This window comes from Dermacentor andersoni, chromosome 8, assembly GCF_023375885.2.
Source record: "Dermacentor andersoni chromosome 8, qqDerAnde1_hic_scaffold, whole genome shotgun sequence".
NCBI lineage: Eukaryota > Metazoa > Arthropoda > Arachnida > Ixodida > Ixodidae > Dermacentor > Dermacentor andersoni.
The window spans coordinates 35,252,069-35,275,051 of record NC_092821.1 but is presented as its reverse complement, the minus strand read 5'-3'; the positions used below and the strand labels follow the sequence as shown (position 1 = coordinate 35,275,051).

General features: G+C 45.0%; 1 protein-coding gene across 2 annotated transcripts in view; it reads right to left on the bottom strand.

Moving 5' to 3' along the window:
• LOC129383564 (glutathione hydrolase 1 proenzyme-like) overlaps positions 1-15,380 on the bottom strand; it is a 116,729-nt gene extending 101,349 nt beyond the window's left edge. For both annotated transcript variants that reach the window (XM_055068195.2, XM_072290157.1), the window contains exons 1-5: positions 15,126-15,380; positions 10,441-10,563; positions 6,323-6,408; positions 1,238-1,430; positions 589-731 (exon numbers count right to left, since the gene is read on the bottom strand). In XM_055068195.2, coding sequence (XP_054924170.2) covers positions 589-731; positions 1,238-1,430; positions 6,323-6,408; positions 10,441-10,563; positions 15,126-15,355 — 775 coding nt within the window. In that variant the 5' untranslated portion in view covers positions 15,356-15,380. The remainder of the gene's footprint in view (positions 1-588; positions 732-1,237; positions 1,431-6,322; positions 6,409-10,440; positions 10,564-15,125) is intronic.
• Positions 15,381-22,983: the final 7,603 nt, after the last annotated feature.

Below are 22,983 nucleotides of genomic sequence, written 5' to 3'. Positions count from 1 at the left end.
GCAGCGTGTGTGCCACTTCGTGTGTTTCCTGGTGTGCCTATAAGGTTTCGCAATTTACCGATGGCATGAGACAATCGCATGTATCTTCGCTAATGACATGGCGATTTCCAGCACGTCGCAGAAGACAGCTGTCGCTGACACTGACGATCATCTTAGCTGGTTTTGGTCAGTTTTTGTCAAACTCTTGTGCATGTTAATTGTGCATAGAAGTAAACATTTCGATTAGATTAGAAAGCCGTAACGTTACACTTACCAGGGCACTGTGGATTCTGTGAAATTTAGGGGAATAAAGTTGGACATGACCTTGATGTTTGTCTTCGAATAACTAAACTCTTTGCTGCGAAATTTGTCAAAACAGTACTCAAAGATTTCTTTCTAAACTGATTGTGCAAATAAGTGACATAAGCAGGCACAAGGTGCCTCAGAAAAGGCTTGCCTACGTTTTTATGGTTTGACTTATCTTTGTCGAAGTAGGTGTTTCCCAGTACGATGCCGATAAAACTGTAATGGGCACAGCAGCGTAGCATGAATGTGCTTTTAGGCCACCAGGGCTAATAGCGATTTACCCAGAGATTACACAACTTTTACCTGTTCCAAGGCCGCTGACAATATCTTTGCCGACTTCAGTGTAGAAATGTTCTGCGCCTTTCTTTGAAATGTCTTCCAGAAGTTTTGCAAGATCCGGTTGCACAAGCTTGTCGCCTTCTTTGCTGACGCCATTAAATATTTTCCTAGAGCAATGAAATGTACGGCATTCACCACATCTTCATTTCGCTACAATTTAAAGCAAGCAAAACAAGATCAACGACAACAGCCACGACGGCCACAACAGCAAGAGAAACAAAGACAACTGCAACGAAAGACCTCAGCACGCCTTCTGAATCCCTACAAAGAGGACTCCCAGAAAAGAGAAGAAGAAAGGAGGCAAGCGAGATCTAGATACGGAGAGAGAGAGAGAGAGAGAGAGAGGGAAATCAACGAGTGGTGGAATTTCTCCCTGTCCGTCATCGTTGTCTATGTCTTATCTCTGCCTGGTAATTTCTTTTCTCTCTCCCTCAGCACTTTCTATAGCTCCTAAACTTAACCAAGCATCCCATAATTATTCGCGGAAAGCGGGAAAATTGCCAACATGCGGTATCTGGATTCACTTGCGCTGAACGTATGAGGGCGACAATCTAATTTACAGCGATAGGCCAATGACGATGGGGAAAATTCAGAGAATATCTATGATGCATACTTGATGTCCGTATTTGATAATTCAGTTGCGTGCTTGGCGAGAACTTTTGCGAAGTGTTTCTTGATGGGAAAGCCTTCCTTGGCCAACTTGATAGCAGGGGCGAAGAGATCTCCCCACTTCATAGTTCCTTTGAGCTTTTTGTGAAGTTCCTCGTAACCTCGTACGGCTCCCGGCACAATCGACGCCTTCGCTCCTGCGACGCACCAAGGTGAGCAATAGTGTCATGACTGCTGATTGATTTGTTCTCCCGAAACCCGGAGGTCTCGAGGACGTGGTTGCTATCAAAGCCGGTTCTTGCTGCCGGTTGGTATGTTAAGAAATAAAAAAACGCATTGTGAAGAGAGTTTTCTTTGCTCACTTCATACGCGTTCGGCGTACCACAGCCCTGCTTCTCTGTGTTTGCAAACTATGCCGAAATGGGCAATTTAGTTACTTCAGGATTACGTAACCGGACGCAAGAGCTATCAAAGGGTCTCAGATGAGAGAACTTAAGAATAATTGCAGATGCTGTAATGTTACTGGCACCTGTGTAATCAGCGTTAATATGATGCAAATTTAACGACGTTACTCTGCTATAGACTGTGTTACCCCGGAAGTGGACTGCCTGGCCTTTGGCGAAAAAAAAAGGAAAGTTGTCTCAACCAAAGTCCCCAAACTCGATGTGAAAGAAAAGAACGTTAACTTACGGCAAGCGCGAAACAAAGCGAACGAGAAAGCTTGCACTAATAAAATAAACAGACGGTTGACAAAAAACATTTCACCTCCGACCATGGAACGAATAAAATAAGGCAAATTATGCTAAAATATTGTGCCACATTGTAATATTGCGATATCTAAAATGTCACTTTCCCGAATTTCAGTGCATATAATATATAGCGTGTACGTCAGCGTTGTCTTTGTACTATTCGACTTTCATGAATACGCATATTTGATTAGATGCCCCATTCAATCACCGAAGGAACGTTCATGAGCTCAATTTACTTAGGTTCTATTTAGAAAGAAGAACACACTTTTGCAAGTTAGTCCCGGATACTTATGGAACTTATGGGAAGCGAGAATATGAGCGTACGATTTGCGCATACAAGCGGAAAGATTAACAGTGTCCTCGTGCTCCTTTTCATGAAAACTGCTTTTCTTATTCCGAAAAGGAAAGAGGATAATGTGTAAGATCGCTAGCGTTGCCCGTCGTGGCCTAGATGCCACGGCCCTGCACTGTTCTCCATGGTGCAGGCGTTCGATTGCTGAAGCGGCAGCTACATTCCCATACAGGCCGAATTCCAGGAAAAAGGAATAAATACTCACGTGCACCGCGCCTTGGGGGCTTGTTTACCGGATAGTGAACAAAAATTTTGCCCCCAAGCTTTTTGGCCCAAATGAAAGCTGGGGTGCCAGAATGGCCAAGGGAACGCTGTTTTTGGAAAGAAATCCAAGGAAAATACTAAATCTGTTGATTTTCCCGTAAACTACAGCAGCTAGCGGCCACGTCGTGATAGACAGTATGTGGCGCTATTCCCGACAGATTCTTTGCCGAGACTTCCGAGATCATTCCGTGTCACTGAAGCAATCTCGGAGGCCACGCTGCTGCTTTCGTTTCTTTCCCATCGACGTCACCAGCCATAATCCGCTGGCTCGCGTAGCCTGCGCCTCGGCCCCCTTCGAAGCAGCATGGGTGGTGGTGAACTTTTCGCGATACGCAGCTTCTTTGTGTCGTTTTCCTGCTGGAAATATCTCAGGACAGATATGAGAGGGGTGCGAACGTGGGAGCGGCTGTACTACGCCTAGAACCGACGTCTCGCACGTGCGATAGTAAAGATTCTCATCGTCATTATTAGGATAAAACAAATATTTTGTGGCGATGTCGCCTAATTTTGCACGAACATTGCCTACGTGAACGTACAACATGCACGAGCGACTAACATGGCATGCCACGAAGTGACGTCTCCCCTGACAGCTGTTGATAGGGCCGGTAGATATAGGTCGATGGGCGCTGCGACCAACAACGCTTGCAATCCAGGGGAGGTATTGCGTGAGAGTGCACCTAGTGTACATGTCCATTTGCTCTACCCGTGTGTGCTGATTGGCTGTGGCGCGTGGTTGCTGCGGACGCGCAGTCGAGCCCAGCCAATCAGAATTTCAACAGCAGACCAAATGCACATGTCCAGTAGGCGGACTCGTACAGAATACCTCCCCAGCTCATGGTCGTCATATAGCAATTATCTTTTTTGAGACGACTAATTGTCTTACAAGTAGGTCACGCGTAAACAATGACAATTCATTTTCTCGACACAGCTTGTAGGAAAGCAAGCATACAGAAACGCGCCGCTGAGACTGCCGGTGTGTGCTGCGCATTCTTCGAAATTCTCTAGCGCTGTGGCTACCGATCTAGCCAGTGGTTGTACTAGTTTTGGGCTCAGCTGAGTAGAGTCATCCTGTCTTAGAGAATGATCTTCGTACATAATCACGATGATCCGCGGGAATGCGTCGATGGTGAGTCGCGGGAATTCAGTGTCTTCCTTTTTTTTTTTTTTTTTTTGCTCTTATCTAATATTTCATTTAGCTCGGTTGCCGATACTGATATATACACAAGCAATTCGAGGGATTTCCAACTTCGCCGAAAGGTGAAGCATCGATTGCAATAGCAAATGCATAACAGCTATAGGCAGTAATGACAGTAGCTTTATCGTCCGTAAAAGCATGGAAACAGTCGCTAACAAACTAAATTACCAAGCATGGGGTCAGCGCAGCGCACAAAAGTGAACACATCACACTCGATGACCGCGGACACTCGTGTTCAAAACGCTTGCCTAGGGAAGCGGGGCAAGAGTAGCGAGCGAAGTCACGTTCGTGGGGTCTATAAAAACTCGAAAGCTAGAAAACAGCACCACAAAGCAAAGAGCCGCCCGCTCAACTAGACTCTGCCTGCAAAGTACATCGCTGTGTAGGTAAAGCTCGCGCGATCACATGCGGTCGCGGCTTGCTACCGAAGTACACGCCCGCCCCCCCCCCGCACCTCCCTGCTCCCCTCCTTCCGGGTCCGTGCGCGCGACGCAAGACGGCGAGCTTCCTCCCCACTTTCCACCCTTCAGCGACCAAGAATGCGCCGCAATCCTCGGTTCTTCTTGCGTTCTGTCTCAAAATACGCACTTGCAGCACGAGAACGCCGCCCTCTGCCTCCCTCCTTTCCACAGCGTTTCGTGTACTAGATTAAGCTAGGAAAGTCGGCTGCGCTCGCGTGCTTTCACCGGCACCTAGAGCATACGCCACGCCGCGGCGGCGCTATCGCCCTTGAACTTTGCGCGGAACCTCACGGCGACGCCGACGGGAGAAAATTGGCACGGAATTCCCCCGTAATTGTTATTGCAATAAAATATTCGCACTGATGACTACATAGTTACTGTTCGAATAGAAGACGCAATCGTATAGGATAGGTTTCGATTGCTTATTTGTAGTTCAAATATTCGCATATCCTTAGTGCGGTAACCCATGAACTTCACAAGCAAGCTACTTCCTTTAGTGCGTATGTGCGCACTCTTTCTGTCACACCTTCCCTCTCCCCTTACCTTTGCTTTATATTTCCGTGCGTGAATAAACCCGGCGTTCTTCGGCTGGCACGACTGTCTTCTTCAGTACGGGAGGGGCGTTGCCTTCGCCCGTCAACCATCGTAACACTTAGCTATATGCGTCCAAGCTCGTCGAACTTGCAGGCTGTGGTAGAGCTCGTACGAACAGTCTCGTCTACGCATATCTCCGAATGCCGTTCGAATATCAGTGCTATATATTTCCAAACCCTTCTAAAACGCAGGTCATGACCACACATGGGAGAGCCATGCACAGGCCATGCATGGGCAGTAGTACATCAGTAGCCCCTTGCATGAGCAGGCCATGTAACTTGTAGCACTGCACACAGTGACATGCTAGAGTTAATGGGTGTAAACAAACGAAGTGTAGCCGTTAACAACAGAGAACTAAGTCGCGTATCGAAATTAGGTAAATGTGAAGCATGGCGCTAGACAGGGGTAACTGGACAATGCCGGGATAGGTCTTCCTCCTGCAGTGTAGATAAGCGATTATGATCTGATAATATATTTTGACAACAATTTCACGATTAGTCGAATGCAACGCTTTTGATATCTTCGGCAGCGCCAAAGCAAATCGATCCCCGGGTCTACTTAATTTCCCTTCAAATGAAAGTCATTGACTGTGTAAAATTTTCTCACATAAGAAAATATAGAAAGACTCGAGGCAAATATCCGACCTAGTCGCTGGCATCAGCGCCACCGTCGACTTGATGTTCCGTGCTAAATGCAAGCGCCATAAGATCGCTCCCACGCACCGAATGCTTAAGGCGCGAGTGAAACTTTGCGAGGCTGAACTGGGAAGCTTGCTTTCCAGATCGCGTGCGTGCAAGACAGGACGGAAGGGAAAAATTGGGTGGGTTTCCGTCGCACGCAAAGCCGCCCGGGGGGAAGAGGTGGGGGAAGGAGGAGTAGGAAGGGAGCAAGGGGTAAGAGAAGGTAGGGCGACCATTCAGCTCCAGCAGTGGTTGCGCATAGCACTTCTGAGAGCGACAGCGCGGGCCCCTCCTTCAAGACGATCTGCGGTGGGTACAACGTCCACGGGTACTCAGGTCTAAGTCTGTGCTCCATTCTCACCGCTATGTTCAAATTGAAGCAAGAGGCAGCGTGAATGGCTATTCGCTGAGTGCTGCTGCCACACTTTCTCGAACAGGTGTTTTCAGAGGGATTGTCCACGGTCACGGAGTCGGATGGGTTAATGTTTCCCTGGGTGCACGTGACACCACGCTTGGTAATTTAGTCAGTTACCAAATGTTTAAAAGTGTGTACGGCTAATAAAACTACTACCTTTACTTGGATATCCCTCTAATAATTTTCTATCGCAGTCGATGCTTTGCCTTGCGGGCACAATTACGACACTTTTTTTTTTCCCAACTTCTACGTGGCAAACTTTTAAAAAAAATTATTTAGGTTCCTGGCCCAGTTATTCACGTTACTGCTATAATTTTCCGTTGTATTGGTCATAACCACTTCAAGGCACGCAAAGATGAATCAGCGAACAAAAATGTACCTCGCTTGATTGCGTTCTCATCCACGTTGGTCACGTCAGCTGGCGACACTCCAAGGGCATTCAAAGCTTCGACTTTATCGCTTTTGCTGCGTGTGGCACAAATCAAAAGGCGACAAATTGAGACTCTTCAACAACCTCTCGTCCTTTCTAGACTAATCTCTCGCTAGGAGTCATGCCTTAAAATAATTTTAAAATTGGGCTAAATATTATTCACAAATGTTGATTTGTTTTTATTGAAGAAATTGGACTAGTGGGAACTTAAGGTTACGTAGGCGTAATAGAATATTGCTCGGATGTGCAAAATGCACAAACCTGGCTTTCGTTGCAGTTCGGAGTCAATTTGTTAAATAAAGAAGACTAAACGCAAATGGTAAGTTGCCCAAAGTTTAGCCTCAGGAATGCAAAGTCATATTTACATTTTTCGTCCCGTCACCTTCTAGCTTCGAATAAATATAGAGGTGGATTCATGTAAGCCTAAACACACATTTGCACGATAAGTTGTCCTTTCAGGTGCACTAGGCAGCTCCGTTAGTAGATACAAAGTAGTTTGGCGACCCACAAGGCCACAAATCTCTTCTCAACATTCCCATTAATGTGAACGAGAGAACAGTCCCCACCGATGCTCTATTGGTAGCGCAAATCCTTCTAATCTCGACGTTGTGGCTTGCAATGCTACCAAAGGCAAGTTGTTTATTGATCCACTTTTATTTCGCTTATCATTCGTAGACTTCAGTTAAAAACCTACTTATACTTTCCCCTAAGCTTTCCTTCGCTTCATTATGAGCTAGCTTCAAATGGTCGTGCGTAGCAGCAAAATGTTCCCGCTGTTCCCCTTTTTCTCGACTCGAGCTAGTTGTTCATAACAGAACAGAACTACATGCCGTGGATGAAGGAAAAGGTACCGTACATAGCACCACCATAACAATTGAAGCCTAATAACGAACTGAAGCTACGAAGTATCTTGCTAAATAGGCCTTCCGACAGGTATAGGCAAGCGGTATGTATTAGCTGTGGAGCGCAGCGAAAGTATTGGGGATAGTACAGTGGAAAACATGTGGCTAGGGTCAATTCCGACGAGAGCTTGAGATCGACGAAAATCTATGCAGACGCTCGAAAGGTCGGTCAACGATGTGGGTCCCATTTCCCCAACGGTAAACGCACAGACAGTTCCAGAAAGAAAGGGAACATGGCGTCAGATGACATTTGCCTTGGCGAGGCTTGCTGCCCGACGTCATACTGCCTCCTATTTTCTTATCCTTCGCGGTTGGTAGCAGGGCACGGAGGTGACAGGCGGAAGGCACTTCGCCTGCGCGTTGACTGCGTCCCATGTGGGCCAATATTTCTTTATTTTTAAATGTGTTCATAAGCGGGTATCGGGTCATTGCGCCGGCCGCCATTTCTCGAACTTAATTACAATGCACCGGCGAAACTCAATGTGCTTTTCAGAAATTATATTTCAAGAGAGCGTCAGAATTTCAACAACATTCAGTTGATGAGAAATGAAAAATGGGCGAGTTGGCACGGAAGCATGGCTAAATTAAGAGCGCAAACTACTGGTACGCAGGCCAAGGCAAAAGAAAGAGCCGTGTCCTGTCTTTTCTTGTGCTTTAGCTTGAATTACCCGCCATGGTTGCTCAGTGGCTATGTTGTTGGGCTGCTGAGAACTAGGTCGCGGGATCGAATCCCGGCCACGGCGGCCGCATTTCGATGGGGGCGAAATGCTAAAAGACCCGTGTACTTAGATCTAGGTGCACGTTAAAGAACCCCAGGTGGTCCAAATTTCCGGAGTCCGCCACTACGGCGTGCCTCATAATCTGAAAGCGCTTTTAGCAAGTAAAATCCCATAATTTAATTTTTAGCTTGAGTCCCAGTAGTTCGCGCTCTGAATTTAGCCAAACTGTCAATTGGCAACGTCCAGAGGGTATGCCTTTTTAATACTGCACGCATTTACGGCACTTATTCATAACTTTGCTGCTGCACTATAGGAGTCTTTAAATCATTACAAAGATTCTGCTATAACACAGCAATGACGTTATGACAAAATGCCGTAAATACGCGTATTATTTCAAGGCCGTACTAAAATTTGGTTCGTCGACTGAAACATGTTTTTGTGGAAACACTGCACATTGATTGACGCTGCCACACTGAAGTGAAGTTCAGCAGATAGCCGAAAGGCCAAGTGCCTAAATTCCGTGTTACGCAGTCCACCACAGTACGGCGTGGCTGGCTTCAGACGCTTTCAGAGCCAAGAGACTATGCAGAAGCGGCTGGTTAGCAGTGGTCAGTCTGCCACAATGGTTCATACATTACTGAAATGGCGTGTGACATGCCAATTTTTCCTTCTCATTGCATAAAATAATTTTATGGATTGTTAGGCCATGTAATCAAGCGTTACTACTATATAAGCTAGAAGATAAATTACTTGGTTGACGTAACTTCGTGCCAATTTTAGTCGTCCGTACTTGTTCCTTCTCTTGCATGTGCTTCTTGTTTGTAAACAATACCGATAGCTTCCGCCGGCATTAATGTGCTTGGAGTAAACCTAAGACTGCGAGGAAATTTTATTGTATAACACATAGAGTCTGGTCCTGCCATTGTGCTGCAACTATGAGAATGACGGTTAGTACTTAGATTTGTCTGATATTCATGCTTGCAACTTCAGTCACTCAAGTGGCTTTGTTTAACAGGCTTTAGCTCCCTTCACTGTGCTCAGTTTGTAAGCAATAAACAATGAGAATGACGGTTAGTACTTAGATTTGTCTGATATTCGTGCTTGCAACTTCAGTCACTCAAGTGGCTTTGTTTAACAGGCTTTAGCTCCCTTCACTGTGCTCAGTTTGTAAGCAATAAACTATGAGAATGATAGTTAGTACTTAGATTTGTCTGATATTCGTGCTTGCAACTTCAGTCACTCAAGTGGCTTTGTTTAATAGGCTTTAGCTCCCTTCACTGTGCTCACTTTGTAAGCAATAAACAATGAGAATGACGGTTAGTACTTAGATTTGTCTGATATTCGTGCTTGCAACTTCAGTCGCTCAAGTGGCTTTGTTTAACAGGCTTTAGCTCCCTTCACTGTGCTCAATTTGTAAGCAATTTAGACTTATCGAACTGCAGTAGACCCTGCAAACACGCATAAACGCTACAAATTGCAGCCGTTTCAGTGATCGAGGTCGAAAAACGCCAAGTGTGTGAACATGCTGGCTTCCCCGCGAGCAATTCTTATTGGTGCTGTATGCCGCTTGACAATGCATGCGTCCGTGTCCTAATAGTTTCAATATCGCCCTTGTGTGCTAGAGGTCCTGTGTTTTAATCCTGCAGGCGGACAACTTGAATAATGCTCACTTAAACAGTTACAACACAGTACTTTGTTGAAAATGAAGAGCTTACACAGTCGTGAAAGCGCTTAAAAACCAAGTGGAGCCAAATTCATGCACTAACCCTAATTCCCACCCTGCCTGAATCACCCCACTCGCAGATCCCGCTGACACCTGCTCCATAGTTTGCTCAAGTAATTATTGTGCGTAACTATAGTGTCTTTGACTTGTGCCAACTATTGGTGGATCACAGCTATGGCACCCCATCATCCGTCACTGCATTAGACCACCGGATTGCTCGACCGAAGCACGAGAGGATGGCTTTTTTACAGGAGTTCATTACGAGCATCCTTCGAATTCCTAGGTCAACCTAGGTGTTTAACTACAAAGCAAGACCTAAGGCATCGATTACACCAGCTGTTGAGCAAGTGGAGGGGAACACAAGGGGGTACCCTAACTGAGCTGCGATATACGTCGAACTCAAACACGTGATCTGGCCCTGTCCTGCGACAGCCAGCCTCTGGGACGAACACCGCTGACCTCTAAGGGTGGCGTGGTAGGACCAGCGGGCGGAACCGCAAGGAGGCACCGCCAAACATTGCTTGACTTCGCTAAGGAGGCAGGCATGCTTCGTTTCACCTGCTACCTCACCCCCATCTTAGGCTAGAGGCTATCCTTTCCAATAAAAGTTTCCATTTTCTATGAGCGCTAGTGAAGACAGCGCACGATTTCGTAGGCAATGTCCGAGGCTTTGCATTTCGCGGGATACCCGAGTCATTTGGCCAGCGCCGCTTGTGCTCTCACTCGTCATAGTAGAGCGCCAGGAATCCCCCGCCTAGGCCCATCAGGTGCGGTGCCGCGACACCCATGCAGAGAAGCGCGGAGACAGCGGCGTCACCGAGGTTTCCGCCTTTCAAGAAGACATCCCTGCGAGGGAAGGAACGGACAAGCATTGGCACACATGAGACTAAATGATTGATTCACGGAAGAGCGACTCCTAAAATATCCAAGGTGGCTATGATAGACGCCACAGAGCAAGACTGCAGTTCCAGTATTCCAACCAAGCGTTCTTAAATAAGAACTCTGAAACTACATTTCCGACTTATTATTGCAGCCACAACCGCTGATAGCGTACCGTTAAGCGGCGGTTCGCAGTGGCGTTCGTACGGCGGCGTGCTCGGTAACACAATAGCCGGCAGTGAAACATGCGTCGTAGTTTTCAGTTTTTCGAGGATTGTTTGTATGAGCAGAAATATAGAACGCAGGCACAGAAAAGGAGGAACAGACGCACATCATGTGAAACATGCACTCTTTTTTTGCACTCAAGGCAGTGGTTGTACGTGCAGAAGCTCAAGTTATTTTTTTTTGTGTCAGTAACAAGGACGGCGTGCTAACGCATTGGTGACGAAGTCTGGTAATCTCGGCTGCCTCAATTATCTCCCTGACCAGCTGGTCATTGTGTTTCTTCAGCACTTCACAGCGTCTGAATTCTGCGGCGCAAGGCATTGCCCCTCTAAAGCTTGCGCTGCAGAATTCAGATGACGCTAGCACGCCGTCCTTGTTACTGCTAAAAAATTAACTTGAGCTTCTGCACGTACAACCACTATCTTGAGTGCAAAAAAAAGTGCGTGTTTCACATGATGTGCGATCACGTGACTGCGACACGTGTGGGCAATGGTATAAGACGCCGTGTTTCTTTCAAAATAAACGTTGTTGAAAGCCAGCGCTTGTGGTGTCGTCTTCTCGTCTCTTGTCTGGTCTACGTTTCGCGCTGTTAACACCAGGATAGTATTTTATGGAGCGTTGTTAAGACTTCCAATGGAGAGTTCGAAGTAAACAAGTAGTTTCTTCGAATGCACTGGACTCTTCAGAGAGTGCGCATGATCAATCCATAGCCATTAAGCCAAGGCTACCTGCACTAAGTAGCCTGCTGCACCACGCAAGTTCTCACGATTTATGTCTGCTCAATGCCCAGGTTGGTGAAATTTAACCGTGGGAGTTTATTCCAATTTTACGTTTAATAGGGTGCCTTTGACATGAAATATTCGAAAAGCATCCGGAACATATTCTCTTTTCAACTCGAATACCGAATCGAATAGCAAAATATATCGAAAGTTTCGAAAATTCGTTCATCCTTACCAGTGAGTAAAGCAGTTATACCAGTAGCCGTTACTCAATTGAAAAGGTTAGAAAGAAAATGTTCAATCTGTATCGGAAGGGTGGGTTCAATTTTAGCGAGGTTAGCTTCAAAAATGAGATTGCGGCCTGCCTTGTCAAAAACACTATTAGCAGGCTATTTTCTTACAAGTTGAAAGCGTAAGTTGAACGACGCATCGGAACCTTTTAGCATGCCCTTTCTCGTGCTTTACAGAATAAATTTTTTCGCGCTCATTTCGGCATGTCAATTCAAAGGAAGCTTTTTCTTGCTCTCTGGCTAACCTGTAGCAGTGATATGTTTTGTTTTTATACCACGGTACTTTTAGAACACTAATGACGCGTGTTCAGCGAACACAATGTTGGAAATGAAGTGTACATTTTTCTTTGAGCATCTGGCAGTGGGAGTAGGCTTGTTTGCGTTGTGGTCACCCCCAGACTAAGGGGCAGTAATACATGTGGGCGTCAGAAAGAGATTTGTAAACTAGCAACTTCTCTGATTGCAGAAGCACTCACAACAAGGATAGCTTTCCATTCTGTGTCATTCTGCAACGTCCTCAGTACTCGCCTCCAATCAGGCATAAAAAAGGGGCGCTGTGTGTTTTCAGTAGGAACGAAAACAAAAGTGCAGGCACTCCAAGGGAACTTGTGCGTTTTGACATTATCGGAGTGAATACTCCGGAAAAAAAATATTTTGTTTACCAACTAGAAATGTTTCCTCGCCCACGAACATTACAGAACACTGCATCTGGTTTTCATAGTCAAAACATGAATAAAATGTTAAGTGTGCCACATTGATATTCTTGCTCGTTCGAACAATGCATTTAGGTACGCACGATGTTGTACGGATTGCAAAAGGATGGATAGGTGGGCTAGTTGGTAGTGCATTGTAATAAAAACTTACAGCGCTAAAAAAACAAAGGACGTCAAAAAAAGAAACACACACCACACGCACGAGTGTGGTGTGCGTTTCCTTTTCTACGACCTTTGTGTTTTTAGCGCTCTGAGTATTTATTATTGTAGGTATTACTCAGCGACCTCAGAATCATATTTGTTTTCTTCGTAAACAGCTTGAATTGTTTCTGGATGACATTTTCCCTCCACTGTTGCTTCCTGGCACGTTCAAAGAAGAGGTGATGTCCGCAGCGCGTCTCATGGAATCTTTGGGCGACCGTCGCTACTCTTGGTGACAACGCGTACTACGTCATTCGCACGCCTGCTTAGACAATGCAGTGCCCTTATGTCAAGCTCTTTTTGCGGTGTACACCGGTGTAATACTTTGAACACACGTTCGCGACCACGTGGCCTACGACCGCAATCAGTATTTTTTCTATCAAACGACGAGGCTGGCTTTCCCTCGATGCACAATTTCCTATGACACGACGGCCAACCATACGCAAAAACAGAAACCACTGGACAAACGTTTCTTTACTTTTGCTTTGCTGCTGAAACTACGATGGGAAGGAATGCAAGATAGTGACAACGATACACTAATAATAGCCCATTATCCAGCATTTATGTTGAAAATGGGCCGCCATTGTTTGGGTAAAAAGCCTTCGCAGTACTCCTGGCTCCTAAGGAAGGGCCCGTTTTATGTTTCCAATTTACGAAATTAGAGAGAGGTTCCTAAATACGCAAAATCTTTCGAAATTTCAATGTATGCATTCAATTCTTAAGGTATATCTGTCTTTTTTAGATCTGCTTTTTACTCAGTTATGTACCAAATTAAGTAAATTATTTGTCAAATTGAGCAAATCAAAGCACGCACCATACAAAGAGCAAATACAATACGTTCCCAAGCTGGCACGCTTTAAAGGTGCACTGAAAGCCATTTTCTTGAAACAAGAGTGATCCGCTGGGAGGGTACGAAGTCTTTTCTAAAATACAAGAAAGCTGGTTTCAAGGAGCCGATATTCACGTATATATAGTCTATAATGTTTCCTGCCCCATTAACCTTGAGCTCATCAGTACTTCTCAATGCGACGCTTTTTACACACTGTGACACGTTCCACACTACCCATAGCCTTCGTATTGCAATTCAAGTGAACGGAGATTCCTGCCTACTTTGACGGTGTAATAGACAGCTTCGAGCATAAGTTTTTTAATACACATTGAAAACGTCTTGGTGGCATTGACCGAAAATAATGGCTATCAAAGGCAAGCAATAACCCCATAAATAAACAATTTGCGCATGCTACCCTAAGAAGAAGAAAACGTGACTTATGCATTAGGTGCGAGAGAAAGCTTGCTTATTTATTCAGCGCTCGTTAACTTTCCGTGGTCCCTGACAGGCTATCCTGTTTGCACGAGCAATGTACGCTGCATTGTTCTTCATTGCGTTGCTATCATCGTAAAGTTCTCATCGTTGGTTTTCCAAGAATGAGTACGACATTTAAAAGGAAGCATTTGCTAGGAATGAACTATAACTTTCTTATCCTAATTAACATAAATAACAGAATTAGCCGAATAAAATAGCATTATATGTCAGCCACAGAACACGTTTTAATGAAATTTCTTTGACGTGAGAGAAGGTGAATACATCAAATGCCAGGAAGCAACATTTTCTTGTAGTCTAGATAATTTCCAATTGCCTACACTTGACTAGCCTAAAGAAGACAAAACAGAGAGACAGTAGAAAGTGTAAGGCAGAATGTTAACCAGAGAGGGAAATCAGGTTTGCTACTCTACGCTGCGGAGAGAGGAAACTAGGGGAAGAAAGAAGGAATCAGAGAAACACAGTGAGAGGGGGTCACTATCATCACATGATAAAGAAACACAAAGTTTCCGAAGCGGTATTCTGTTCCCTAAGCAGGCACCACACTGCGGTAAAGCGCGTCCTTCAGGTAATGTCAACCAGCAGCATATTTGTATTTATTTACACCTTACGTGATGCTGTTACAACATTTACGAAGGTACAGCGGAAATCCTGATACAACATACCGGTACAATTCAATGCAGCGCGTAAAAATAAATTTCATTTCCTTTTGAAGTTATTGTGCGCAGATGTCGGATCATTCTTACATAACTTTGAGAGTTGTAAACTTAATGCTTGATTCTTTTTTGAAATATTACATTCAAGAGAATGTTCTTATAACGTTGTCGGCGTAAATTGAAAATCCACTCTATGTATTCGTAGGATTTTCGTATTTTCCATTTAAATCCAACAAAATTCATGAAAGTCAGCGCATTGGTATCCGAGATAAGCTTATTTGTGCGCTCCCGTATATTACATAGGATCTCCCCAACGGAGGCTTCCTCCTCATGGACATCGAAACCTGCCCAAACTTTTCCCAGCTTCATTCTCCTTCACAGAGAGTCTAGCTCTGATGACCCACCTGACGACCGACGAGCACTCATGGACGTCAGACACCGTCGCCCACCCGGTGAACTCGTACTCCTCTGGTGTCAGCAATTCCTTGACGTCATGACCCGTTGTAATGAAACCACCGAGAAAGAGCATGACAAGAACAAAACACGCGCAGCAACAGCAGGCGGCGATCAGGTAAACGACCGTGTTGCTCCTATTGGCCGACATTGCAGCCCCTTCCATCCCATCAGCTGCCATCCTGGTTTCCCGGTCTCGAGGGTTAGGCTAGCTGTCATTGAAGAAAATAAAAATAAAGGGCATGTCACAAGCACAGCAAGACGCACTAGAAACGTTTACCAAAAAGGAAGAAAAGCAAAAGTAAACATTCGACGGCACAACTTTGTTGGACGAAAAACGCTCTTTCATTCAAACATTTTTCGTTCAGTTTACGCTGAGCTTTACTTCCGCTTTATTACCTCGTATTGATTCGTCTAAATTAAAACGAAAAATAAATTCAAGAAAATGAAAGTTGTTATTTGTCCTGCTATCTGCCATTACCTTTCGTGGGCAGCTTGAGCGTCTGTGCTGTTCACTCCGTTTCTTCCCGCCCGTATTTCCCCTCAACGGCACCACGTGATGCACCAACTGGCCGAATAGTCTACGCTTCTTAATCAGCTACATAAGTGTAGGCAGAAAAATCTATTTGTGAGCCAGTAGGTCCCAATTTCAATAAAGAATGCAGCAGTCGCCCAGACCAGGCATGGCAGTGCAAGCATGCTTTTATACATATAGTGGTAGAGCTGGAATTTGGACGTGTTACCTAGCAGCGGGCTTCTTTTGTACGGATGTCTTGTCACTAGGTATAAGCTCTGACGCTTATTGTTTTGTCACAGGGGCATCGGAGCATTCCACACCTTTATGCTACATGACAGGTGTCGTTCCAAAGGAAGCAAAGGTATTCCCCCACAATTGAGGAAACATCGCGAAGTTATTTTTTATTTTTTGCAAAGTGGCGGGAAACATTAATTTAAATCATGAAAAGATGACAGAATTAATAATTTCGTAATAAAAGGGTTCTTTGAACTGAAAGTTATTGGAAAAAATTAGTTTAGGCGGAAAGAGAATTTTTAATTTGTGTGACCGATTAATCTTTATAGTATAATAAAGGAGAAACATGTAATAGATACATTGAGCGAAATAAGGTACGACAACCAAAAATGCAGAACACTCTTGTATTTTCTTTTTTTCACAGAATGTTTTATAGAGTAGTGATAAATATTTTCAGTACGTCGCCCTTTAAACTTGTGATGCCAATAGTACGAATAACCTTATTTTTTCTCCGAGCTATTCGTACCCTTTCACTGAAATGTAGTCTGCAATCTTTGACAAATGTCGACGTGGCGCTTGAGATCTCCCACAATTCCTTCATGCTTGGGCTACCACAAGAGCACATGAAATGAAGAAAAGTTCACACCCACACGTTTGTAGCACAACGTTGCAAAGGAAACCCACGCATGTTTCTCCGAAGTTGAAGAAAAATTTGTCCTGGTCGGGGATTTGAACCCCTCACCGTGGCCTTTCCGGTATGGCCGCCATATCATCTGTACTAACTAGCAGGCTATCAGATCGCAGTGGGACGCACAATTATTCTTTTCTTTATTTCCTTAAAGACCCCACACGCGGGTATTATATAAGATATTATATAAAATTGACATCTACCCGTACGTAACACGAAGCCACAAAGAAAATCCACACCGCTTTCTCAGAAACAAAGCTTCATAGTTGAAGGAAAATTTGTCCCGGTCTGGGATTCGAGCTCGCGGCTGACGCCTTTCCCGGGCGGTCGATCTAGGTTCTGAGCTTCGCCACGTATGGGTGGATGCCAGTTTTTCCTTTCATGAACCTTCCTCCATGTTGTGGAATATCGCAGAGCTGGTTTTCCATCATACCATACATTGGCTTTAGTCTGTTGCTCGAAATACACCCGGAAATGATAGCGTAAACTATTCACACGGGATATAAACTTTTGGGTATGCCGAACTGCGGAAGTTTTGTAAACAATTCCTGATGGTTAGCTGTCAAGTTGACAGTATCACGATCTTGACCATTTTGTGGCCCAGGACGACTAAAGGCTCTTGAAAAATTTGGTTTAAACACCGCTAATTTACATAAAAAACAGGTTCGCACCACCGAGATTCAAGTAAGTGACGTTTCTGCCAAATCATGTCTGTATCCGAAGAGTGGTTTTCACGACAAGGAATGCACGTGAGAAGACGTTTAGTCTGACGAAGTTCACAGAGACGCAGCCTTCATCATCTAAGGGGGCGCATTGTAGTAAACAGTATATGGGGTGTATCACATTATCAACGGGCCAATCGGTAATAACGACTCACTCCAAAAGCGATTATAACCCTGAGCTTAGCTTTCTGCCTGAGGAAGATGTGCCAGATAAAGCACGCTGTACACGATAGTTCCACCATTGCAATGCGTTTTCTATGCCGCGCCTTCTTCAGGAACATATTCCAATCGGGCTACCTAGGCAAAATCAGGTATAAGTGTTTCTAAAAAATAATTGCTGTAAGGAACTCCAGGGTTAGTGTCTACGGGAGCTCTGTTTTGTGGATCAGCCAGCCCGGGCATGATAGCCCACTACATGAATTTCTTTTTTGCCGTCCTCTTACTAGCGTCAAAAAGACGCGTCCTTTGTTTCCGATAATTTGCAATATTATAACCTGACCACTAGATGGCGCCACAAGGGCACATGCTTCCCCTTGCTGCCACTTCCTAGCGCTCTAAACAGTCTCCGCAGCGCACTGCCCACGTGCTCACGTGTTCCCGTTCATAAAGGACCGCCGTGTACTCATAGATATTTAGGTTAAAGTTGGAGAACACCACGTGGTAAAAATTATTTCAGAGTTTCCAATACTGCGTGCCTCATAATCAGATCCCCAATTCTAGCACGTAAAACCCCACAAATCGGCTTCAACAATGGCGCGTCGCGTTCTATATGGAACTATTCTCAATTATCACGCATGTACAGACATAATCATTATCCTGCCGTGTCTCGAATACTATTAGCCCTTGGAAATTTCCAAAGAAATGAGCGCAATAAATAACTTAGGAAGAATTACTCAAGCCGAATGCACGAACATCAACAAATACATGTGCTAACCTTCGATCTCGGGGCACCGAATTAATCACGAGCATCAGGGTTTTTTATAGCGCTTTTTGTATTTACGCAGCATCAAAATAGGCGCTAAGACCCGGAAACTCTATCAGGGCACATTGAAGTACCTGTCAAATTGTCCTTCTGCCATTCTGTCCAGTGGGTCACGTCTACGTAACTATCGGAAATTATTCACCTACAAGCGCACCAGCATATTATTCGAAATTTTCCCGCAACTTCTACCAAATCACGAACACAACAGAGAAGCGATGTCGCACTCAACACGAATAAAGCATTTCCACCGCGGCGCATTCAAACATGCATTCTGAGTAAGTGATAGATGCTTGTGTTCATAGCTGAGCAGCCACTAGAAAAGACTCGACTCGTAAGGCGGTCTTTCACTCGCTATGTTGGAATTTTACCCTAAATGCGAGCTGACACTTATGCGGTTGCCACACGGACCCTTCTGGCGACATTCGAGCCTGATGGGGCGGAAATTCCACCACTCCCGATGGACGCGTCCCGTAGTTTGCGCAAGTGATCCAGTTGCAATCGAGGAGTTCAACACCGATTGTGTTCGAGCGCGATCGGAAGTGAACCCTGTGACACCCGTTACGAGTTTGCATAACCAGGACAATGCTTGGGACAGATAGGTTCACTTACTCGCTAGCCTGGTCCGTTGTCATTTGTGGTCGTGGTTGTAGGCGGTTCCTGAGGATCTGCGATGCGGGTCCCAGTAGCGATCCCTTCTTGTTCTATTCCACGCCAGCCCCCGACACGTGCCTTGCGCACGCTCTTGCTCCTCGCACCAAGGCGCTTACCCACTGCGGCGGGTTGTGAAAGAAGGCGTTGGTGAAAGAGCGGAAGGGAGATAAAACGCGCGAAGGCTAGGCGAGGGGAAAACTGCACAAACGCGACTACGGCTGAGATAAGCACCACTAGCTCTCTAAGTGTGTAATAGCGTGCTTTGGATCTAATTACTGAACAATATCGAGCGTGTTCGTCGAGGGCGCACTTAAATTTGTCTAAGTGACGCCTCTGCAGACATCGTAACTATTTTGCCAATTCGCGCACACTTTCACACGTTCGCGTTAATTCTCCACACCTCGATTTTTCCGTTAGATGCCGGTAATACTGCTGAAGTCTGCCTACAATGCTATTGAGAAAGGCGTCGCCCAGCCCGGCAATAAACATCTCTCTTTGAGCATGGCAGCATTTATGCTCTCACCTTTAGGGCGCTATTTCGAGAGAGTCTCCAAGCGTGTGGAAGAATATGTCGCAAACAAAATGTAGGGAAAGCGTGAAGAATGGTAGATCAGTTGGTAGATACGCATATTGTACTTCTACAAAAACTTTGAGCCCACGAAATATATAAAATGTAAAATCTATAAATATATGCTGGTCAGTGCGGTCCATCATCGTTATTTGAAAGCTGCTGGAACCTGGACTATGACTCCGATGCTGCAGGCTGATTTTGTTAACATGGAGCAATTAGAACTTTATAGCCTGATTTATTTTGCCTAGAGAAAAAAAATCCCATTGCAGCTAGACCCACTTCTGTGAGAGGCAAGAACAATTGCAAATTGCTCGTACAACCAGTGGATGCCCCACCTGAGATATATAGACTCGTGCAGACAAAACCTAAACGGACATCTAGCACCAAGATATATATATATATATAAATATATATATATATATATATATATATATATATATATATATATATATATATATATATATATATATTTACTCGCATATCTTCTCGCTGAGAGAAAACTCAAGCTTATCAGGTGAACCGACCCGCACGTTATGATATTCTGCAAAGCAGTCGTAATGGCAGAGATGACGACATCAGTAGAAGAACCTCAATGAATGTAGCCGTACGAGTTTATGGGTTTTTCACCCTCCTTGGAAGGTATATGTGCACGGCTTTCTTTCCTGAGTGAGATATCGCGAGACGCCGCCGCATTTTGTACAGCGAAACTGTTTATGGCTAGGGTTCCGTGCATTTTTCGTGTCCGTCTACAGATCTGTCAGTAAAAACTATCATCATCAGCAATGGCTCGTGCCACCGCTCGCGCTTTCCTGGTCGCCTTCCACAACAGCTGGTTCGTTGGCGCCTCTGGCGTAACCGCGCGAACGTGCTCTTGCTACTGCTCGCGCGTTCGGTGTCGTCGTTTTAACGCGACAGCGTTAAGGAGCTCGTGTCGCAGAAAAGCCGGTGTCGTCGGCGTCGGTGTCGGCGGCGTTGGCCGTGAGTGATAAATCCCGGCAGGCACTTCATGAATAAAAAACAACTTGCGAGATGGGCTGGGTGGGAATCGAACCAGGGTCTCCTGAGTGTTCTTCGACAGCTGGCTCCGCTGCCGCTCATCACGCTGGCGTTCCCGCGCTGCCCCTCCCTCTGCGAAGCCACTGAGGGCACTGGCCCACTGCCAGCCGGTCTCCATTTCTTTCCCTCAATACATCGCGAAATAAAAACACGAGTGCATATAACGAATGTGTAGCACGAATAAACGCGGATGGGTAAAAATGAATGTGTGCGCGTACCTTTCGCGACGATGACCACCGAGTAGGACAATAAATGTGTTCGCACCTTTGTTCAAACCAAATTCTGTGTCACCTCTTTGTCGTGTGCTACACAGCTCCGCTGGTCATCCACATTTGCACAGTGTAATGACTCATGATTTTCTTGTTCATTACGGTACATAACGTCAAAATTAGGATTTCATAAATCCGAACCGAAGGTTCGGATTTATGAGCTCGGATTCAGTATGTAGCGAAATGGTGAGAAAAGGCTAGAAATGGTTAAAGACCACGTTTGGCAGATGGCGTTATTCTGCACCGTGACTTGAGTGTATTGGAAGCCGCGGCTGTAAATTCCAGTAAAAAAAATCTAAATGCGTAATCGTCAAATAAAAGAAATTATAATAATGATTGAAACATTAGTTTATGGCCGGTAAATCAATTTAAAAATTCCTGCCGGTCACCTTGCAACGCATATTGGATCAAATTCTTAGGATGACACCGCGATCAAGATGAGCTCGATGAACCCTACATGAAAAACAGTACCGTTATACTTAGTTTATTAACAAACCGACGTTCCATGCACTGAAGCACTAAAGTAACTGTATCTCCCATATATTTCGTTGCACACGTTTGGAATGAATATCTCAAAACTGACCTAATCCTGAAAATTTGTTTCAGTTGGTTACGCCTAACAATCTCACCTGCTACAATCCATAACTTCTTATGTCTGCTGTAACGTAACTGTGTAAACGGTAATTGCTCAACTCTTAAATTATTAAATTTAATTTCGACATCGCCTGCAAGTAATGTTCGACTCTGAGTAATTTAGCGCAAGAAATTGAATCAAGGTAGAGGCGATCTTCTAAAGCACTGTACGGTTTCAAGAAAACGCGGTATAGCAGCTACCGCCGCCAGAGCAGCTTTTGCAAGCGCATTCTTCTCAAAACTCCATACACATGAGCTTTCGCACTCATCTTGTAAAGTTTGACTGACGCCATAGACGTGTGCCAATCATCATCGGCAAGCTTTAGGATCAATTCGAGCAGCCATTACATAAAGATACGGCCGTGCGTACTGAGTCAAAGGTGGTTTTATACCATCACCATCGTCATCGTGAGCCTAATAGTAAGCCCACCAAAAGACGAAGGCCTCTGGCAGTGATTTTCAATTATACCTGCCTTGCGCCAGCTCACGCTACCTTAAGCCTGCAAATTTCTTAATTTTATCACACATTCTAGTTTTCTGCCGTTATCTGTTGCGCTTCAATTCCCTTGGCCCCTATTCTCTAGTAGACCATTGGTTTTCTGTGCTGCGCATCTCCTTCCCGAATTCATTTCGTACTCCTGACCTAAACAAGAATACTGGCAACGTTCATTTTCTCTTCATTCCATATCGCTTTGTTCCGGTCTCTTAACTTTACCGCTATCATTTTTCGTTACAACGCACATTCTGTGGACCGTAGCTCTTTCTGCGCTTTGTTTGTTGACCTCTAACTTTCTCCCCAATATGTTACTACCTATACGATTGATCTACATAGAGATATTGCAATACTACAATATTTCTTTGCTTTTCTTTTCTGGGACCGGGGTGAGCTGCTAATCATAAATTCATGATGCATGCAATGTCCACCTGAACGGATTTTTTTTATGGCGAAAGCCTTAGACGGCTCATGGGTCGAAAAATCCGACGACCGTTAGGTGTTATGGCACCTAGATTAAAGCGCATGCGACCGTAAGTCATCAATTTCCTTATTAGTGAAAGAGCTGGATTATCTCTGTTCGCATTGAACGGACGTCCTTCTAAATAATCAGTGTGGCCACAAAAGTGTCTCCGTGGCGTCTTCGGTGCCTTGTTTGCTGGGAAGACTGCAACGTGTGCACGTGTATTATGACTTTTTCAGGAGTATAAGTAAGCCTGCCAGAACTGGAAATAAACCTGTTGTTTTAAGTTAGAGCTCTTTGTTTGTCAAATTTACCGTTCCGTGTACCTCTCATTCTATCGGCGCTACAATATAGATGGCACCATATAGCAAGTGCATGTAGCAACCCTCGCCGAGTGAAGGTCTAAAATATTTTAAAAAATCATTCAGGGAACCTGCGTACTTGTCTTAATGGGTTTCATAGACTTGCCACGACCATTCTAACTTGCCATTAACCCCGCAGAATCAGTGGCGATGTCTAGGCGAACGACA